Source organism: Pinus tabuliformis, chromosome 9 (assembly GCF_031772625.1).
Source record: "Pinus tabuliformis cultivar Carrire ecotype Pingquan chromosome 9, CPIR1, whole genome shotgun sequence".
Taxonomy (NCBI): domain Eukaryota; kingdom Viridiplantae; phylum Streptophyta; class Pinopsida; order Pinales; family Pinaceae; genus Pinus; species Pinus tabuliformis.
The window spans coordinates 1214290472-1214308210 of record NC_142307.1 but is presented as its reverse complement, the minus strand read 5'-3'; the positions used below and the strand labels follow the sequence as shown (position 1 = coordinate 1214308210).

Below are 17739 nucleotides of genomic sequence, written 5' to 3'. Positions count from 1 at the left end.
CTTGACCATAATCTTGTTCTCTCACCTTACTAAGGGGTTAATCTTTGACCCTAGTCCGGTGGAGCCTCCCTTAAGGACCTTTGGGTTATAGGAGGGGAACTACTTGGAAAACCATGATTGAGATAACGTGTTCCATTTTCCCTATACCATACTTTTCCTTGCCATATTACAAGCCCCATATGTCACCTGCATTCGTCAGGAACAACTTGTCATTGGTTCTTAGGGATTCGACACTCATATGTTCACATACCTTGAATAGTGCTTGGAAACTTTGCCCTGGGAAGTTGATGCAACTAAAAGAAAATGAAAAGCATATCATGGCCACAATGAAACAAAAGAAAGAAAATCAAAATGCAAATTATGGTCGAGACATAACGATTAACATGTGGGCAAAAGCCTAGCATGAGCTCTACATCCCTCATATGGCCATCACTCGGTTCTTGAACTGTAATATCAGGGGTATCCCTCAAACACAAGCAAACTCCAACCAGAGATGGACTGGGAGGGTGTTTACCAGATATGTCACCTCTAAAAAGAGGACGAGATCTGGAGGCTACCTGGCCCTTTCCAGACTCTGTCTAAGAGTATAGGAGAAAAACACACAAGTGGTATAGTAGCCGGGAAGCTCAAAGAGATAAAAAGTAATAACAGTAGTGCAACATACAATAATGTATACATGGAATATAAGCAGATACTCGAGAAATGCAGAGAGAAATGCTAAGCCATTTTATTATATTGAGTAATGGAAAGAGTACAAGAGGTGATCAGAAAGATAGCACCTCGACTTGCACAAGGCAAGTGAAGAAATACACCCAGAATGGTAAGGGAATGGCCTCTCTCTGAACTGCGTCCAAGCTGTCGAAGAACTGCTGTGCTGCTGCTACTGCTGGAATCAAGTGAGGATTTGGGGCTGTTCCCCTCCTCAGAAAATGCTGAAACTCTGGAATCCACCTCTGCTCAATAAACCCAGAAAAGCCCAGAAAGCTTTTCTAAAATAGCTGACCCCGAAAATCACCCCCTTGAGGATCTACGTTATCCCTCAAGGCTCTGCGCTGCCCTTGAAGAGAATCCTCCAAAACTCTACCCGAGACTCTGCCAAAATCCTCCAATATGCAAGGGCTGATCCCTTGCTCAATCTCCAAGCTCAAATCCTCCACATAAACCCAATCTGGAGCTCCTACCAAAGAGACTGCGTCCTCCTCTCTCAAGACTGCGCAGTCATCAAGATGTTCAGTTCCTCCTCAACTCCAGAGATTACTCCTCTTGCAAAATACTTATGAAACTACCTTGCCCGAGCAGGCACTCGAAGTCCCCCGGGGCCCCCGGGGCTAAGGGTGAGATCTCCGAATGGAGACACTCGATGCACGAAATAGTGCTGCAGACAGGCTAAACAGCCAGCGTGCTCTAAGTCGAAGTGACTAGCTCAAGTGCAACATAATCCAATGCCCCAAATAAGGAGGCTCCTCTCTCCTTTATAGCGTTGGCCTCTCTCAAAACCCCAAGGACCACCTCCTCCAACGTAGCCTCTCTCTCGCCACGTGCTCCTTCTCCATCTACGCAGTCTCTCCAAGTGTCTACGTGGGCCCCCTTCTCTACGTGGTCCTTTGGCCCCCTTGGCTCCCCTTTTAAGTTATAACATTGTGCTACTAGGGAGTGACTTTATTCAAAAAGTGAGTTATGTCCCCCTTTCCTCACCTTTTTATTTATAAATAACTATAGAAGGCAAAATTGAGCAAAATCGAATATTCCAATTAGCCATGGCTAATTAGGAATATTACATGAACACATGATGCTCCATTACATCAAAAAGGAACCCTTGCATGTCCCAACCCCAAAGAGCGATAAACTGACTCATCTTAGACAGGTAATAAAACTACTACATCGTACAAAGCAAGATCTAAACCTCGAGCTATAAGCGGTAATACTAGGAATAACCAAGAAGTAAAAGGCACACAAGAGGGGTGGAAAAATTAGGTCGAGCTGATAACTCATGCATCCATGAATGTTCCCTCCTCACATCTATACACTTGGGATTTCTACACCCCCATCAACTGGTCCCTTTGACCATGGAACTTAAACATGAAGTCTACTTCCCTCTATTACCACATTATTATACACTAACACCTATTAATTGAGGAGTGTACTAGTGAAATGTCACTTCCCCTTAGGGAATGAAAGCACCTAATAGCCGTTGCAAGGACTTGGTCCTGATTTTGGAAGGGATCTTTGTTTGAAGTATTAATATAACCTTAACATTCAAGTTTGGTTCACCTAGATGCATTACTGGTCTCTACACTGATGGATGGTTGCTTTCACTAGAATCCATGTTTTTCTCAAGTGGGTCACTACAGCCAAGGCCTTGGGCACCCACTCCACTAGTACGTAGGCCCTTCAGAGAAGTACATGACCTAAGCAAATGCAACGTTGAGAGACTGGAGCCTCCTGACAACATTAGCATATGACATATGCCCTAGAGTACTTATGGGACCTAGGACATTGGTCAACTTTGACTTGGTTTTGAGGATTCTTCATGATGACACCACTAGGCCCAATATGCCCCCATGATGGCCTTGATGCAACCTAATTTGCAGGAGTTGATTCAGAGCCCAAATGAGGATGGTCTCCCATTGAGAGACTAGGGAGGGCTTGTTGCACTAGAGGGGAATCCCTAATGGTGGAGAGGAGGGCTATGGAGACCACTTCATGGCACCCCAACTGGAACTTGGGACCCCACAGGAGATATTGAGGTGAAGTTGAGGGCCATGCCTCAAATTTTGGATCATATAGGCATCTACACACATTTGGATACCTCAACACACTTTGGCATGGCATATTGATCCCAAATTAGGCATGACGTCAACAATTTAAGAGGCTACGACTCACACGTGTGGGTTAATGTGGCTTAATTTGTTGTTAGCTAATGGTTTGGCTTGTAACCCAAGGTCATTTATTATCAAACTTGATTTTAGGGGCTTCATTATGCGAAAATAGGAGAGCTAAATGTCATATAAGTAGAGGTTAGCCTCATTTCATTTTCATCATGAGTTATGATCTAATTCAGCCCTCTTAGAGAATTCAACTTAGCTAAATTGTATCTTGTATCTTGTGGAGATGTGATCTATTGAGGATTTTTGCTTATGGAGCTATTCTTTGGTATTGGAGATGTCATTTTTGAGCAATAAAGGATTTATTCTGTTGAGAAATTGGGAGGCTTGTGATTTAGATTAGGTTTCTCTTTCTTTGATAATTGCTTGTGAAGTTTGTCGACCTTTTATTAATCTTTATTATGTTCTTTCATCAAATATTTACCAAAAGCGTAAACATGAAGATCATAGGAAAACAATGAACACAAGATATAGGCTTCAAGCCAGGGCAAAACCACTCCAAGGGGAAATCCCAGAAAAATTCTCTGCTTTATAGAATTAGATCAAAGTGAGATATCCATGACCCAATACCAACCTTCTAGATGCCAAGTCAAACCCTCCTTCCTCACAACAAATTCATCAACAACAAGAGACCAACAACAAATCTTCAACAAAAGATGTGATGAGGCAGAACTTCTACGAATCTAAGCTCCTTTTTTCTTGTCAACTTTAGATGTCGGCCCTCATTCCTTCTGCGAAATTTTAGAGCAAACTGAGTGACTTTTTTGTGTCCTAATGAGCTCAGCCCACCCTCTATTTATACTGTGTAGAGGGGTTCGAATAAACATGACCTTTGGCATAGGGCCGACTTGACAGGGAGGGCGATTAAGCATCTAGAGGCAATTCTGACTCAAATTACATATTTGAAAACTATTTTTCCAAGTTATAAATGAGCTTTTAAATTTGACCAATTTAAATAATAATGAGCATGAAGAACATGCTTCAATAAAATAATAATTTGAGTTGAGCATGAAACCCGTGCTTGAAAAATATTTTTTTTTTCTTCCTTTTCTTCTTTTTTCTTTTTATATAAAATATACAATGACATAAATAATTATGAAGATCGAACCTAGTTACATTTTTCAACACTCTCTCTTAACTAGGGAGGTGTTCGTAATTCCATAATCGGTACAAGGGTACTCTCAAATTGAAATATTCTCATAAGAAGAGTCAGTTTGATAAGCTATCTTTAGGTATCAACATCATAATCAACATTGTCAAATAGCAACATAGCAAGGTCTTGACTAACAAGCTCGAACTCTCCACAAGATTAGAGCACAATGTTGGGAGGCATACATATGGACACCACCATAGCCTCTTAAGGCACATACCCTATCTGGATGTTCACATGATATGTCCTTCCAGGACTATTCTTATCTTGGATTCCCAATCCTCAAAGAATATCGGTCCTCTTTGACCACTCTTATCTTTGATACCCAGTGAGATCCTCAAAGAGCGTCGGTCCACGGTACTACCTATCTTGGATTCCAATCCTCAAGGAGTACTAGTCCCAAATGCTTATCCAATCCTCCATTCTCCCTCCCAGTGCCTTCACTAGATCTACGATTGTTAGTCCTGGTCTATTGCATGACACATGGAGAATAAAGTGTCCATCATGACTCCCTCTCAGTCAAGAAGGAGATCCTTACTCCTCAAACATGAAGTAGATTTCTTACTCCCTTTCAATCAGGGAGACATCATCACAATCCTTAAATGGTCTCATACTTCTTCTTTTGTGGAGATATAGTTGAAGTTGCAGGGTTCCTTTCTCATGTTACATCATACCTATGCTTCGACCTTTCTAGATATAAATCATTTTATGAAGCGAAATTCTTTCATTCTCTATCTTCATGACAGGGCTTTTCTGGCTCCTTATAGTCACCATAACATATCAAACTTCAACCTTTCTAGATCTCGTCAATTATCAAACAACTTTATAATCAAATGATTCATCTGTTATCTTCAAGGAGCCAAGTTTTCCTCACAGTAGCTAGCACATGCCTTCTATTCTTCGTAACATAGTTCTGCCTCACAGTCTTCATGCTATACCATGTTCCTTCAAGCCTTTCATTTGCTTAGTCAAGCTTTAGATAGAACTTGCCTTGACCTGTAACCTTGGTTAGAAGACTTATGAAAGAACAAGGAGACAAAATGTAAAGACAATGGCATTAGTAATAATCAAGAAGGTATTCAATACTTATTTATGGAGGAAGGTTGACTCCCTTTTAATTTTGGACACTTGTCTTCACATCATGATATAATACCTGCCATTCTATGTTCCTTTTCCTTTCATATCGAAAACAATCAATTAGGGTTTCTATTTCTAGGGTTTCTTCCTTTTGTCCCATACTTTGCTAGGGTTTACAAACCCTAGAAACCAAGACCTATCATTTACACACTATAGAGTTCGACAACCACCCAAGAGAGTTAGTTGCAAAACCATGAATTCTTCAAAATATTGTTACATTAGAAATTGCAAACTCTATGCAAACCCTAGAACTTTCATAGTCATCAAGACTTATCATCCAAGCATTGCAAAGTGTTGCAAAACCCTAATGATACTTGTCATGAATTTCATATGATTACATGACCTAGTATATCATCAAGCTCTAGACCCTTTATTCTTCAAATGACCATTATGAGCTAGAGATCTTTGACACATATCATGAAATGCACACAAGAATTGTAGATGGCTCAGCAAGTTTCACCTTATCTCTTTTTTGCAAAGATCCGATTGTTTTTCGAGTGCCAATCATTCTTCAACACAGGTGCCTCAACTTTGAGCTGCTAGCTTTGTCTTGGTTTCATCAATTGACATGTATTGACTGCTTCTCAAATTCATCATGCAAAGATGAGCTTCATCAAACTCAAAATCTTGGTCTCTTTTTCAGAGTTTTGGTCTGCTTCATGGTGAAATCTATTCTTCTTCTCTCTCATAAAATCATTTTGAGATAGGGTGACTTTTAGACATTAGGTTGCCATCGAGAGTATATCACACCTGAGCCATTATTGTAATGTCGAGCACCTAATAGTATGTAAGATCGAGAGCCATGGTTATAGATGTGATGTCATTTTTATAGATGCAATACCACTGTTTATGAAATGAGTATACTGTAGAGTATAATTGAAGTCACTGTTATATCCAACATCATTGAGATGTGTGTGGATAGAGTGTGAGATATTAAAGGCATGTCTCCGAGATGCAAACCACAGAGGATGAGTCATTATGATAAGTGAGACTATTGTGTATAGGCATTTGATGTCATGACCACACATAGCGTTGCCATGCCAAGAGCGATGCCATATCATATACGCATCATAGAATGAGCCACTTAGAGCAAGCCACAGCTGATGCCACTGTGACAGTGAGTGATGCTACTGTTATGTGTTCCATTGTATATCGATGCAAAAGCTATGCGATTTATGCAATATAATAAATTGAACCCGAGAAACAAATGCGGGCCTCGAGCCATAGGAAGGATTATGTGAGCCACGGGAATATGATCCGAGCCATAAAAGCAATGCCACAATGTCAGAGCACGAGCCATAAAGGTATGTAATGAGCCATCAGCGAATCACGAAGTACGGGCCACAAAGTATAATGTGTGATGTCAATACAAAGACAAGTGTTGCCAATACACAGTTAAGCGATGCACAAAATTTCGAGTCATAGTAATTTTCATATAGATCCGAGTTGTTGTCATATATATTTCCACGTCACTATATATAAATGATGTCACTTCCCTTGTACATAAATGATATTACTGTAACATATTGAATCGTACGACAGAGTGTGTCATACTACAGAGTGATGCAGGCCATTATAATCACGTCGTTGGAATGCGATGCCATCTCAGAGGAATACAAGCCATATAAAATACGATCACTGTGGATAGAATAATGCAACGTGTAGATTGATGGCACTGTGCGATGAATGCAGAAAGATACCGCTATACTATGTATACAACGATCACTGTGTATAAAACGATGCCAACACTATGTAGAACAGTGTCACTATACACAAATATATTTAAGGCGAGATTCAGAGAGATTAGATACAGACCATTTGTAAGAAAGTGAGCCACTGATATCATAGAACATCAAATATGATCCTCAACGAATTCAAATTGAACCACTTTGTAATTGCAAACTGTAGAGGACGAGCTACTGTTAAATCTGCGAGTCTCATAATTGTAAACGAGTCAACATTCAGTGTAATACATGACTTAAATAATATCGAGCCATAGAATGCAATCACAAATAAATGCGAGTTTTAGGGTAAAGCTAATGCAAGCTACTGAGCTTGTAATACGTGCCTATAATGCGAGCCCAAGACCTTAGAACAAATCCGAGTCTAGCTACAGGATGCCTCATGCTTTGATCCAAGTGCCAACAGAGTGATCTTCAGGCCTCCTTTTTCAAACCACCTTAGCTCTGATACCATGTTGAGAAATCGGGAGGCTTTCGATTTAGATTAGATTTCTCTTTCTTTAATAATTGCTTGTGAAGTTTGTTGGCCTTTTATAATCTTTATTATGCTCTTTCATCAAACAATTTGCAAAAATGTAAACACGAAGATCACAGGGAAACAATGAACACATGATATACGCTCCAAGCCAAGGCAAAACCCCTGCAAGGGGAAAACCCAGAAAAAATTTCTTCTTTATAGAATCGGATTAAAGTGAGATATCCAAGACCCATAACCAACCTTCTAGATGCCAAGTCAAACCCTCCTTCCTCACAACAAATTCATCAACAACAAGAGACCAACAACAAATCCTCAACAAAAGATGTGATGAGGTAGAACTTCATAGAACTTGCCCAAATCTATGCTCTTCTTTTCTTGTCAATTTTAGATGTCGGCCTCCTTCCTTCTGTAAAATTTTAGAGCAGATTGAGCGCATTGTGTGTGTCCAAATGAGCTCAACTCACCTTCTATTTATACTATCCAGAGGGGTTCGAATAGACATGACCTTTGGGGTAGGGCCGACTTGACAGGGAAGGCTGACTTGGCATCTAGAGGCAATTTTGACCCAAATTACATTTTTGAAAAATATTTTTCCAGGTTATAAATGAACCTTCAACTTTGACCAATACAAATAATAATGAGCATGAAGAACATGCTGCAATAAAATAATAATTTGATTTGAGTGTGAAACCCATGCTTGAAAAATCAAATTTCTTTTTCTTCATTTTTCTTTTTATATAAAATATACAATGACAAATAATTATGAAACCCAAACGTAATAGATTCATACATTCTATTTGGTAACTATACCTTGTATTTGATAAAATCTTCATATTTTTGTTGCTATTGTATGGAATGGTTAATTGTCTAGGTTTCTATGTGCTCATTATTGTTGAAAATTATTCCATGGAATCTTAGTAATTTTATTGTATGCATTACCCATTTATAGAATTTGTATGACAATCCCATGACTGAATCTCTCAACTTGCTCTCCTCATTGATTTTACTCCCTCACACAAATGATAGCTAGGGTTTGAAACCTAGGGTTTCATATTTCCCTTATTCCTTGGTAGGGTTTAGTTGTTTTCCCCTAAGTTAATTATCCCATAGACTCCATCACCCAAGGTCAAGGCACTGGCCTTAGTCACTTTGTTGATCAGCCTTAAATTCAACTTCAAAACACTATTTTCTTCCCTAAAATCTGACTTCAGCCTCTTAAGGGATTCAACACTTGGCTGTGAGGTATTTGCCTCAAAATCAACCTTTTCCCGTGGCTAATTTCTCCATTTTAGGGCTGACGTCCTTTGCCCTAGAAAAGCCCTAGTTTTCCCAAGGCTTAAACTTGAGGCTTATTGAAGGCTTCTTGTGCCATAAATTGAGAGTATACATCTATTGTAAGCCTTTTCTTGGCCTTGTGATCCTAGATAAGCTTGCTTATTCTCTAACCCTAGGTCATGTTGTGCCCTACCTAGGTCCTTGGAGAATGCACATTGCCCTAATTATGCTAGATGAGCCTTGTTATTAAGAGGGGCATCGTCCCTTCGCCTATTTTGTCACCTTTCCCCTTGGACTAGACATATCCTTTAGGTGACCTAATATAGGGAAACCTCCCTTGTGGTGAAAGTCCACTAAAGAGCAGGAGGAAGTGGCTGTGGTGAATCGGTGATAGTGGGTAACACCTCATATTGTTGTTCTTCGGTCGAGTTCTTGTCTTGTGAGCTACTCTCAGAAGACCTGTCAGATTTTGAGGCAACAAAACCTTGCGGGTATTTTGGAGGTAGGGGTGAGAAATCTTCATGAAAGAATTTTTGCATAACAGATCAAGTGGAAGGGATTACTAGAAGAGGAAGTAACATGGGCTGCAATGGTCTTGATGGACCCATGATTGCAACAAAAATAGGAAAACAATAATGATAACAAGAAAGTAAGAGAGAAGCAATGGAGGCACCTGCACATACATGTTAGGAAGATGTCCCCAGCGAACACCAAGAGTTGGATGTTTGTTTTGATGAAATAATATGGATTGAGAGTCCTTCTAGAGGAATCAACTAAGATTGTTAATCATGGAAACCTAGGACAATCACCCAAAGGAAGGAATCATGAGTCAGGAGTCAGGACACCATTTGTGGTTTTTGTCTAGAGGGTTGTCAGGCCTTGTTGCTGGACTTAATGATCATGATGGTTCTATTGCCTTTGTGGCATACCCTTGTGGGGGTAGACATGCCACTTTTGTGAGATTTTAACCTTGGTGGGGGCTAATTACTAATAGGGACTTGGTTAACCTCTCATGATTTTGATAAACTGATATGAGATACATGATTGAGAGGGAGAAAAACCCTATTTGTAACAATAGAATGGCAACAGCTCTAACTCAATGCTTAAGTCACTAATAAGAGTCATTATGCCCTTATTACATAAGTGAGCTTTCCAGAACTGTTTTCCAGCAACTGTGGACAGTAATTGTAATTTAGAATGATTTTACAAGAATATATATTGGAATCAGATTCTAGCTAAAAAATTGAACTTTATTTCATCAAGCCTGGCTCAATGTAGATGGCACATGTCGTGAGATTTTGTACAAGCCAGATATTTTGCACACATGGAATTTTTCAATTTTTAATACCCTCATGTTTTGATGCGTTTATCCAATTATTGGCCATCCCTGTTTTCTTCTGGTATTGCAGGTAATGATTATTTGGTTATGTTACAGCAGTGTATATTACACTATTGGCCTTATAGACTGCACTATTGATCTGCAAAAAATAAATTTTTATTTTTAGAACTTTCTTCTTTTCTGCTAACTACTCTCTGATTTGATGCTTTCCTTTATGATCTAGGCTTGGCACAAAGGGAACTTGTCGGGCTCTTGTGACGATGATGCCGATAGGGACTCCAAGAGTACCTTATAGAACTCCTGGAGAAGGATCATATCAGTGGATTGACATTTGGAATGCACTTGTACGGAATCATGCAATATTTTTATATAGTTATTATATGGTTTGAGTATGGCTGTTTAGCAATTGCTTGAAGTGTCAGTGGGTTAACATTTGAAATGCACTCGTAAAGAAGCCATGCAACATTTTTACGTAGTTATTTTTTGGTTTGAATATGGTTGTTTAACAATTGCTTGAAGTGTAGCGTAGGTATGTTCAATTTTCAAAAGTTCAGATTTGTTCTCTTGCAGTACAGGGAGCGCATCATTTATATAGCACAATACATAGATGAGGAATTCAGCAACCAGATATTGGCAACAATGCTTTACCTTGATAGTGTTGATTCATCAAAGGATATTAATTTGTATATTAATGGGCCAGGTGGTGATGTGAGTGCATTGCTAATCTAGTAAAATCTTTTGACAATTATCATTTTGCTTCCAAATATTATTCTTTTGTAGCTGATATTGAGAATTCCTTCATTTGATGTTGGTTCTGTTGAAATAAATATCAGTTGTAACTCACTGAGAATTAGGAGAAAAATTGACAAGCTAATGAAACCTGAGAATTATGTTTGCAGGTTACACCATGCATGGCAATGTATGATACCATGCAAAGCTTGAAAAGCCCAATTGGAACACTGTGCCTAGGCTATGCATTCAATCTTTCGGCATTTCTCCTTGCAGCTGGAGCAAAGGTAATAGAACATACTATGGAACAATTTGATGGAAAGAAACTAAGTAGTCTGATAATAAAATGTGACAACTTGTATGCCACTGTTTTTTTCGTCTTTTGTTTCAATCATGATTTTATTATGGAACAATTTAATGGAAAGAAACTAATTACTCTGATAATAAAACATGACCGCTTGGTGCCACTGATTTTTTTTTCTTCTTCTGTTTCAACTTCAATAATGTTTTGAATTTTGTCATATGAAGGGCAAGCGTGGAGCATCACCTTCTTCAAGAGTTGTATTGCAGTCTGTTGCTGGAGCAGCTCGTGGGCAGGTATTCTTTTGGATTTTTGTATTGGCTATAATCCATAATTAGGTCATAGGGTTTGCAAATTCTTGGTTACATGAAGATTTAATCAAATATAATTACATCTGAAGTTTTGTTTAACAGGCTGATGATATAGAAAATGAAGCAAAGGAACTTATTAGAACTAGAAACTATGTGTTTGAGCAGCTGGCACGGAATACAGGGCAGCCACTTGAAAAGGTTTGTCTCTTTCATTTCTGATTTCAATCACAGAACTTTGTTGCTGTATTTGTTTTCTACCAATCTAATTTCTAGTAAATATTTTTTTGTCTTGTTTTCCTACTTACTTTAACATTCATCACTCCACTATGGACATGTATGGGTTTCTCGTGTTGAAATTGGCAGCCAGGGAGAAATTCCCCTTCCTGCACCACCTATAGAGATCCTGCACTTGATTAAGATAAACAAATCTTAATTATGATTAAATTCATTTGGGGTTAAGAGAAAATTATTAAAGTCTTCATCAAGTCGGCTCCAATTCAAAGAGGGAAACATTAAGTTTCAAATTTGGTGAAGTTGGCTCAACTAAAGTCGTGATCCTTTGCATAAACCATCAACTATATATTGGTATCTAAGTTTGACAATTTGTCAAGGAAAACATCGATGATCTTCTAAGGCACAGATAAAACTCGGTTGTGTGGTGGATATTCAACCTCCTTCTGTGATGGACATTCGGCCTATCTCAGTGACTAAACTTGGGTCTATCTTTTGTGATTTGGACACATCCCTATGACATCCTCTATGGCTCACTTCTATTTTGTGGCTTGCTTCATATTTTAGTGACTCTTAAAACATTTATGTGGCTCGCTTATTATTTGCAATAGCTCACACTCTTTTACTGTGATTCGTATTCCTCTATAGCTCACTTTGATTTGTGACTCAGATCATGCATTTGTGGCTCGCTTTTGTGTAAGACCGCACACCTAAGTAACCGGATTCGTCCTATAGGCCCCACGAATCCCGAATCCATAGTGTCCGATGCGATTTTCTCCAGATTCGTGTCCAAAACCCATGACACGTCGTGTCCTTTTTTGACATGTCGAATCCGACTGCATGTCAAGATTTTCTCAGCATGTCACGTTTTTGGGAATCGTGTCCTGTTTTCCAGGACTCGCTAGGCTCAAAAAGTGACCTGTGCGGGTATGAAAAGGCCGCATTTGGTCATTACAGCCACGCATATTTTCATTTGGCAAGCATTTTGGCAGCTTCATGATCAAGTCTAGGCCCTAGTATTGATATGCTATTCATGGTAATGTTAAGTTCATAAAGTAAAAGGATGACATTACCATGAAATGACTCAGGATGTTTGAGAGTGGTTCCGGCCTCATTGGATTTCATATGGAGAAAGTAGAATTTTAGATTTCATTCAAAATCCAGCAGACTTATCAGTTTTTCAGGATTTTAGGATTGGGGGATTGCAATGTTTCCGTTGAATTTTGTCATTTATTAGGGTATGGAACTCATATTTAATCAAGAGCACCAAACCAGGAGCTTCTGAAAATGTCGCTCCCGCTCCCTTTTTCGCTCCCGCTCCTCGCTTTTGCTCCCGCTCCCAAGTAACATTGTTCCTGATGATATGGGTTTGGACACCAGTGTTGAGTTGGCATTGGCCAACATGGATCTCAATTATCCAGTGCTAGAGCCTGTTAGATTTGATGACTTAGAGGGGTCATCCTCCACACTAGCAGATGCAGAGGCGACTATGGATACAGGGGAGGAGGAGGATGCAGAGGAGAGCAGTGGGGACCATGATGATGAGGACATTGACGCTGATTCTGATGCTGATTGATGCCTTGAGGCTTGTATACCTGCAGTTGTTTTATATTTTCTATTTCTATTTGCCATTGGCATTGCACCAGCACTACCTATGTAACACATTTTGATTTGATGACTTAATGAGAAAACTACAGTTGTCAGTGTGTTTATCTTACTATCTTGTAGTTGTAAGTTGTCTTTCAGTTATGAATCATGATTTATGTGACCAGTACCACTGACATGTATTTGAATTTTGTATGTACTATGCATGCTAATAGCTATAGATGAAGATCTATGTTTGAAATCAATAAATTTGTATCATTAATTAAAATTTGTGTAAGAAATATCTAATTTTTAATATATATATATATATATATATATATATTTAATAAAATAATATATAACGAATCCTACGTGTCCTGTTCCGCGGGGTCAACGTGTCTGAATCCGACACCATGAATCCCGAATCCCCGTGTCAGGTGACTTAGCCGCACACCTATCTCTATGTAACTCATATGTATTGGCTCACGTCTGCTATACCTGTAGCTCGCTTTTGTGTAGTTCACTCTCTGAAGTCCACACTCTTATCTCTGTATGGATCATATGTATTGGGTCACATTTGATATACCTATGGCCTAAGTTGCATGATACGGGGAAACGGGTACATGTTTCTGAAACAGGTACGGGTACAAAATCTGACCCCCCCAGATTTTGGAAATGGGGAAATGCGATATATATATATATATATATATAAGGAAATTTAAGAAATATGTGCAATCATAAAGCATACATGATACATTATAAATTATAATTTATTACATTATGATTAAATTGTCCAATGTCAATGCATAAACTATAAGTCTCTAAATTTACATCACATTTACTCGTGAATGATCACATAATGAAAATAGAAATATCCAAAATCAGCCTTTATTATATAGTCAAATTTCAAAACCAGCCTTTATTTTATATATATGAGGCTGCAAGTACTATAAAGACCAAAGATTAATAGCCTTCAACCTTCATCCTCATCATCATAATCCTCATAAAAAATAGAAGCAGAAGCATGCTCAACAGTGGATGGTGGGGCTGAAGAAGATGATTGGCCAATTCCACTTCTAGGCTCCGGGTCCTCAATATTCAGGGCAACAAGAGATAGCTATGAATCAGGACTTTCTGGATCCACATCCCATTCTTTAGAAGGACCACTAGTATGTTCTGGACCCCTACGAGATGCAAGGTGAAGTTTGGTATTGTTTACAAAAAATACCATAATAAATATGAAAGAGTCAATAGTTATAAAAAGTACTAGAAACTAGAAAAGACAAGTAAATCTATTATCTACTGCTTGACCCTCTTGCCACGAGAAATTTCTAATTTCTTTTCTCGTGCTTGATTGGGAATCCCCTCCTGCATAGTCGAACGACCTTGGTGCTCTTAATTAAATACAAGTTCCATACCCTAGTACCCTAGGTGCTCTTGATATTGGGAGTCTCCCCTGCATTTTGGGCTTGGTGCTCTTGATTTAAATACAAGTTCTATACCCTAGTATGTGACAAAATCCAATGGAAACATTGCAATCCCCTCAATCTTGATCTAAAATTCTACTTTCTCTATATGAAATCCAATGAGGTCGAATCACTCTTGAACATCTCGAGTCATTTCATGGTAATGTTAAACATTTAAGTAAAAGGATGAAAGTGAATTGCATATCATCCTTTTGCTTTAAGAATTTAACATTACCATGAATTGCATATCCACACTAGGGCCATAGGCTTGAACATTAGGCTACCCCACTCAAAAAATTTTGTTTCCAATCTTCAATAGATCCTCTATCACTCCTGAATTGGCAAGGAGCGAAAATAAAAATAAAAACTATTTTTTTTTTTGAAAAAATGTTCACTTTATCACTGAAACGTGGCCATACGATTTGGAAACGCGTTTCAAGCTGCACTGGGCCACGTTTCAGAATTGCGAAACGTGCCAGTACGACCTGATACGCATTTCCAAGCTATAACAAATGCGTTTCAATGTTTCTGTACTGTTTTTGGCCTGAAATGTCCTTTGACCCAACATTTCCTGCAACATAGCCTATGGCTAACATTTTTTGTACTCTGTAGCTCGCACGTCTTTGTGCATCGCATATATGGCTTGTTGACTTATTTCTGTGGCTTAAATTATTCATATGTCAGATTGTATTTTTCCCTGTGGATCACATTGTTTCTATGGCTCGATCTATAAAGATACCTGAGGATCGTGGCGCATGTTCTATGTCTCTATGCTTCACACATAACCTTGTGGCTCGCATCATTATTTTTGTGTCTCACATTTGATTCTATATTTTCTATAAGTGGCACAAAATTTCTTTATGGATCACGTATTTATTTTTTGTGGCTTACACTTTTTGCTATAACTTGCATTGCTAATCTTTGTGGCTCGTTGACATATTTCATAACTCACACGCCGATCTCTGCGCTCAATTATGTGGTACACTTATTCTTCACTGTGGTCTTTATGCCTCACAATGGCTTTGCTATGTTCTGGGCATCATTGCTATACTCTATATCATTGTGGCTTGAAAACTAACACAATGGAATCACTTCTCTGTTGTGGCATCACATTACTATGAGGCTTGACATTATATAATGATCTTGCTCAATTATGATCAAAATGACCTTATTCCCTTGATAACAGTGATACGTGATGATACATGTTGTATGATGACAGTGAGATATATGCTCATTAGAGACACGATACATGCGCCAATGACCCCGCGCTTATGATACATGCGACAATGACCATGCTATTATATGATGTCACTGGGATATATGATGATAGTAAACTTGATGTTAGTGACCTTGCTCTTATGATACATGATGATAATGACGATAGACATTGATATGGCAACAACTCTATAGAGATTAGATTTATTGGCCCTAGGAGGCTTGATGTGATTGTTTATTGTACTTCGTATCTTAGCGAAACATTTGATGAATATCTAATAGAAGAAGAATTTGGCTGGGTTTTCCCCCTTGTGGGGTTTTGCCTTGGTCTCTGACCTAAATCATGGTGTCTCTATTGTGTATGTTTTCTTCTGTTGTTCTTTACTGTTTCGCTGCATTGTTGATGTTATTGTTCTCTCTACATATTTGCTAATTGCGAATTATGCTATGGGGTGAATGTAATAAGTAGATGATGAAAAAATTTAAAATAGCAATTATCTTTAGCAGAGAACAATCTAGCCCTAAAAATTAACAACTCGATTTGATTTTTTCTATATACATATGCATGTATGTATAGAGAGAGATTGCTTTTAATTTTCTACAAATGAAATTATAACGTACGAATCATATTGCAAAGAAGAGTGGCAGATAAGCCTCCACCATGAGGCAATATTGGGGTGTATTAAAACCCTATCAAATCTATATCATCTATAACTCGTAATTTGAAAAATCTGTTCGTGGCCATTAAATGACATGATGACCAAAATGTAAGGCCCCAAAGGCCGAACCAAAGCAATAAATACTAGGTTAATAGTGGCAAATGAATTGCAAGCACATGTGTGAAGCACCATTATGGTAGAAGAAGGTGGATGCTCATTATCAATGTGCTTTAAGGATCAGCCCAAGATCTTTAGCAGGTGCATTTTGGAATCAAGGGTTCACATCTCGCATTTGTGTCTTGCAACAATTACTTTAAAGTTGAAATGGTTAATGAAATACATGAAATCCATTGATTAATAGGTTGGTTCTAGGGCTTATCATGACAACCTTGTGTCTAACTTCTTCTTCTCTCCTTGATTGCTCATCCTACCTCATGTCAACGTGGTTGTCCCATTCCTTGTTGGGATTGTGGTGATCGGGTGGGAAAATAGTTGGAAGGGCCTTGCTCATAATACATGGGGCTGCCTCAAAAAGGTTGCCAAAGGTGGCCAAGGTCCATTCCCACCATGTCATCTTGTGCGTGAATCTACAATAACAAATTTATAGTCATTGTTACTTAGTTCAACTAAGTTTTGTTTTGGCATCCTTGCTAAACAAAGAGCCATTCTTACATTTTCAAATACAAAACAATTTTTTGGTTCTTAACATATGTCTAGCATTATTGAAATTAGCAGTCTAATTGGTTTTCTCCAAGGATGGCAAATTTCCAAGTAAATGATTGGGTAGTGATGACCATAGAAGCACTCATCTCGGTTCTAGGTTTCCTTGGCCTTTTGGTAGAAACAAAGAAGGTGTTTGATGGTTCCTTCACTTATATAGAAAGCACATGCTAGATGGAAAAAACCTAGGTAAGCTAGGCATCAACCGACAAATTTTAAGTATATGATAAGGGTCAAGTGTGTTGTAAAATCGACAGTGGAAGCTATTAATCTTATTTTCCTTAACCTTAATATTTTCTTGTGAACTTATTAGATTTCTTGTGTTCTTTTAGTTAGATCTTTCATCAAACAAATATCAAGAACATAAACTGCAACAATAGAGGACACAAATATTAGGCTCTCAGCCAGGGCAAAACCCCTCCAAGGGGAAAACCTGAAAACTCTTCTCTTCTTAGAATCTGCTTCAAATGAGATACAAAGACCCAAACCCTAGACCAGTCCTTCTCCTAGTACCAAG

General features: G+C 38.5%; 1 protein-coding gene across 1 annotated transcript in view; it reads left to right on the top strand.

Moving 5' to 3' along the window:
• Positions 1-17739, top strand: part of LOC149152906 (ATP-dependent Clp protease proteolytic subunit-related protein 2, chloroplastic-like) — a 143041-nt gene that overhangs the window by 84725 nt on the left and 40577 nt on the right. Inside the window, exons 4-8 of the mRNA XM_089440141.1 lie at positions 10230-10350; positions 10577-10714; positions 10906-11022; positions 11264-11332; positions 11450-11545. Of these exons, the coding sequence (XP_089296267.1) occupies positions 10230-10350; positions 10577-10714; positions 10906-11022; positions 11264-11332; positions 11450-11545 (541 nt within the window). The remainder of the gene's footprint in view (positions 1-10229; positions 10351-10576; positions 10715-10905; positions 11023-11263; positions 11333-11449; positions 11546-17739) is intronic.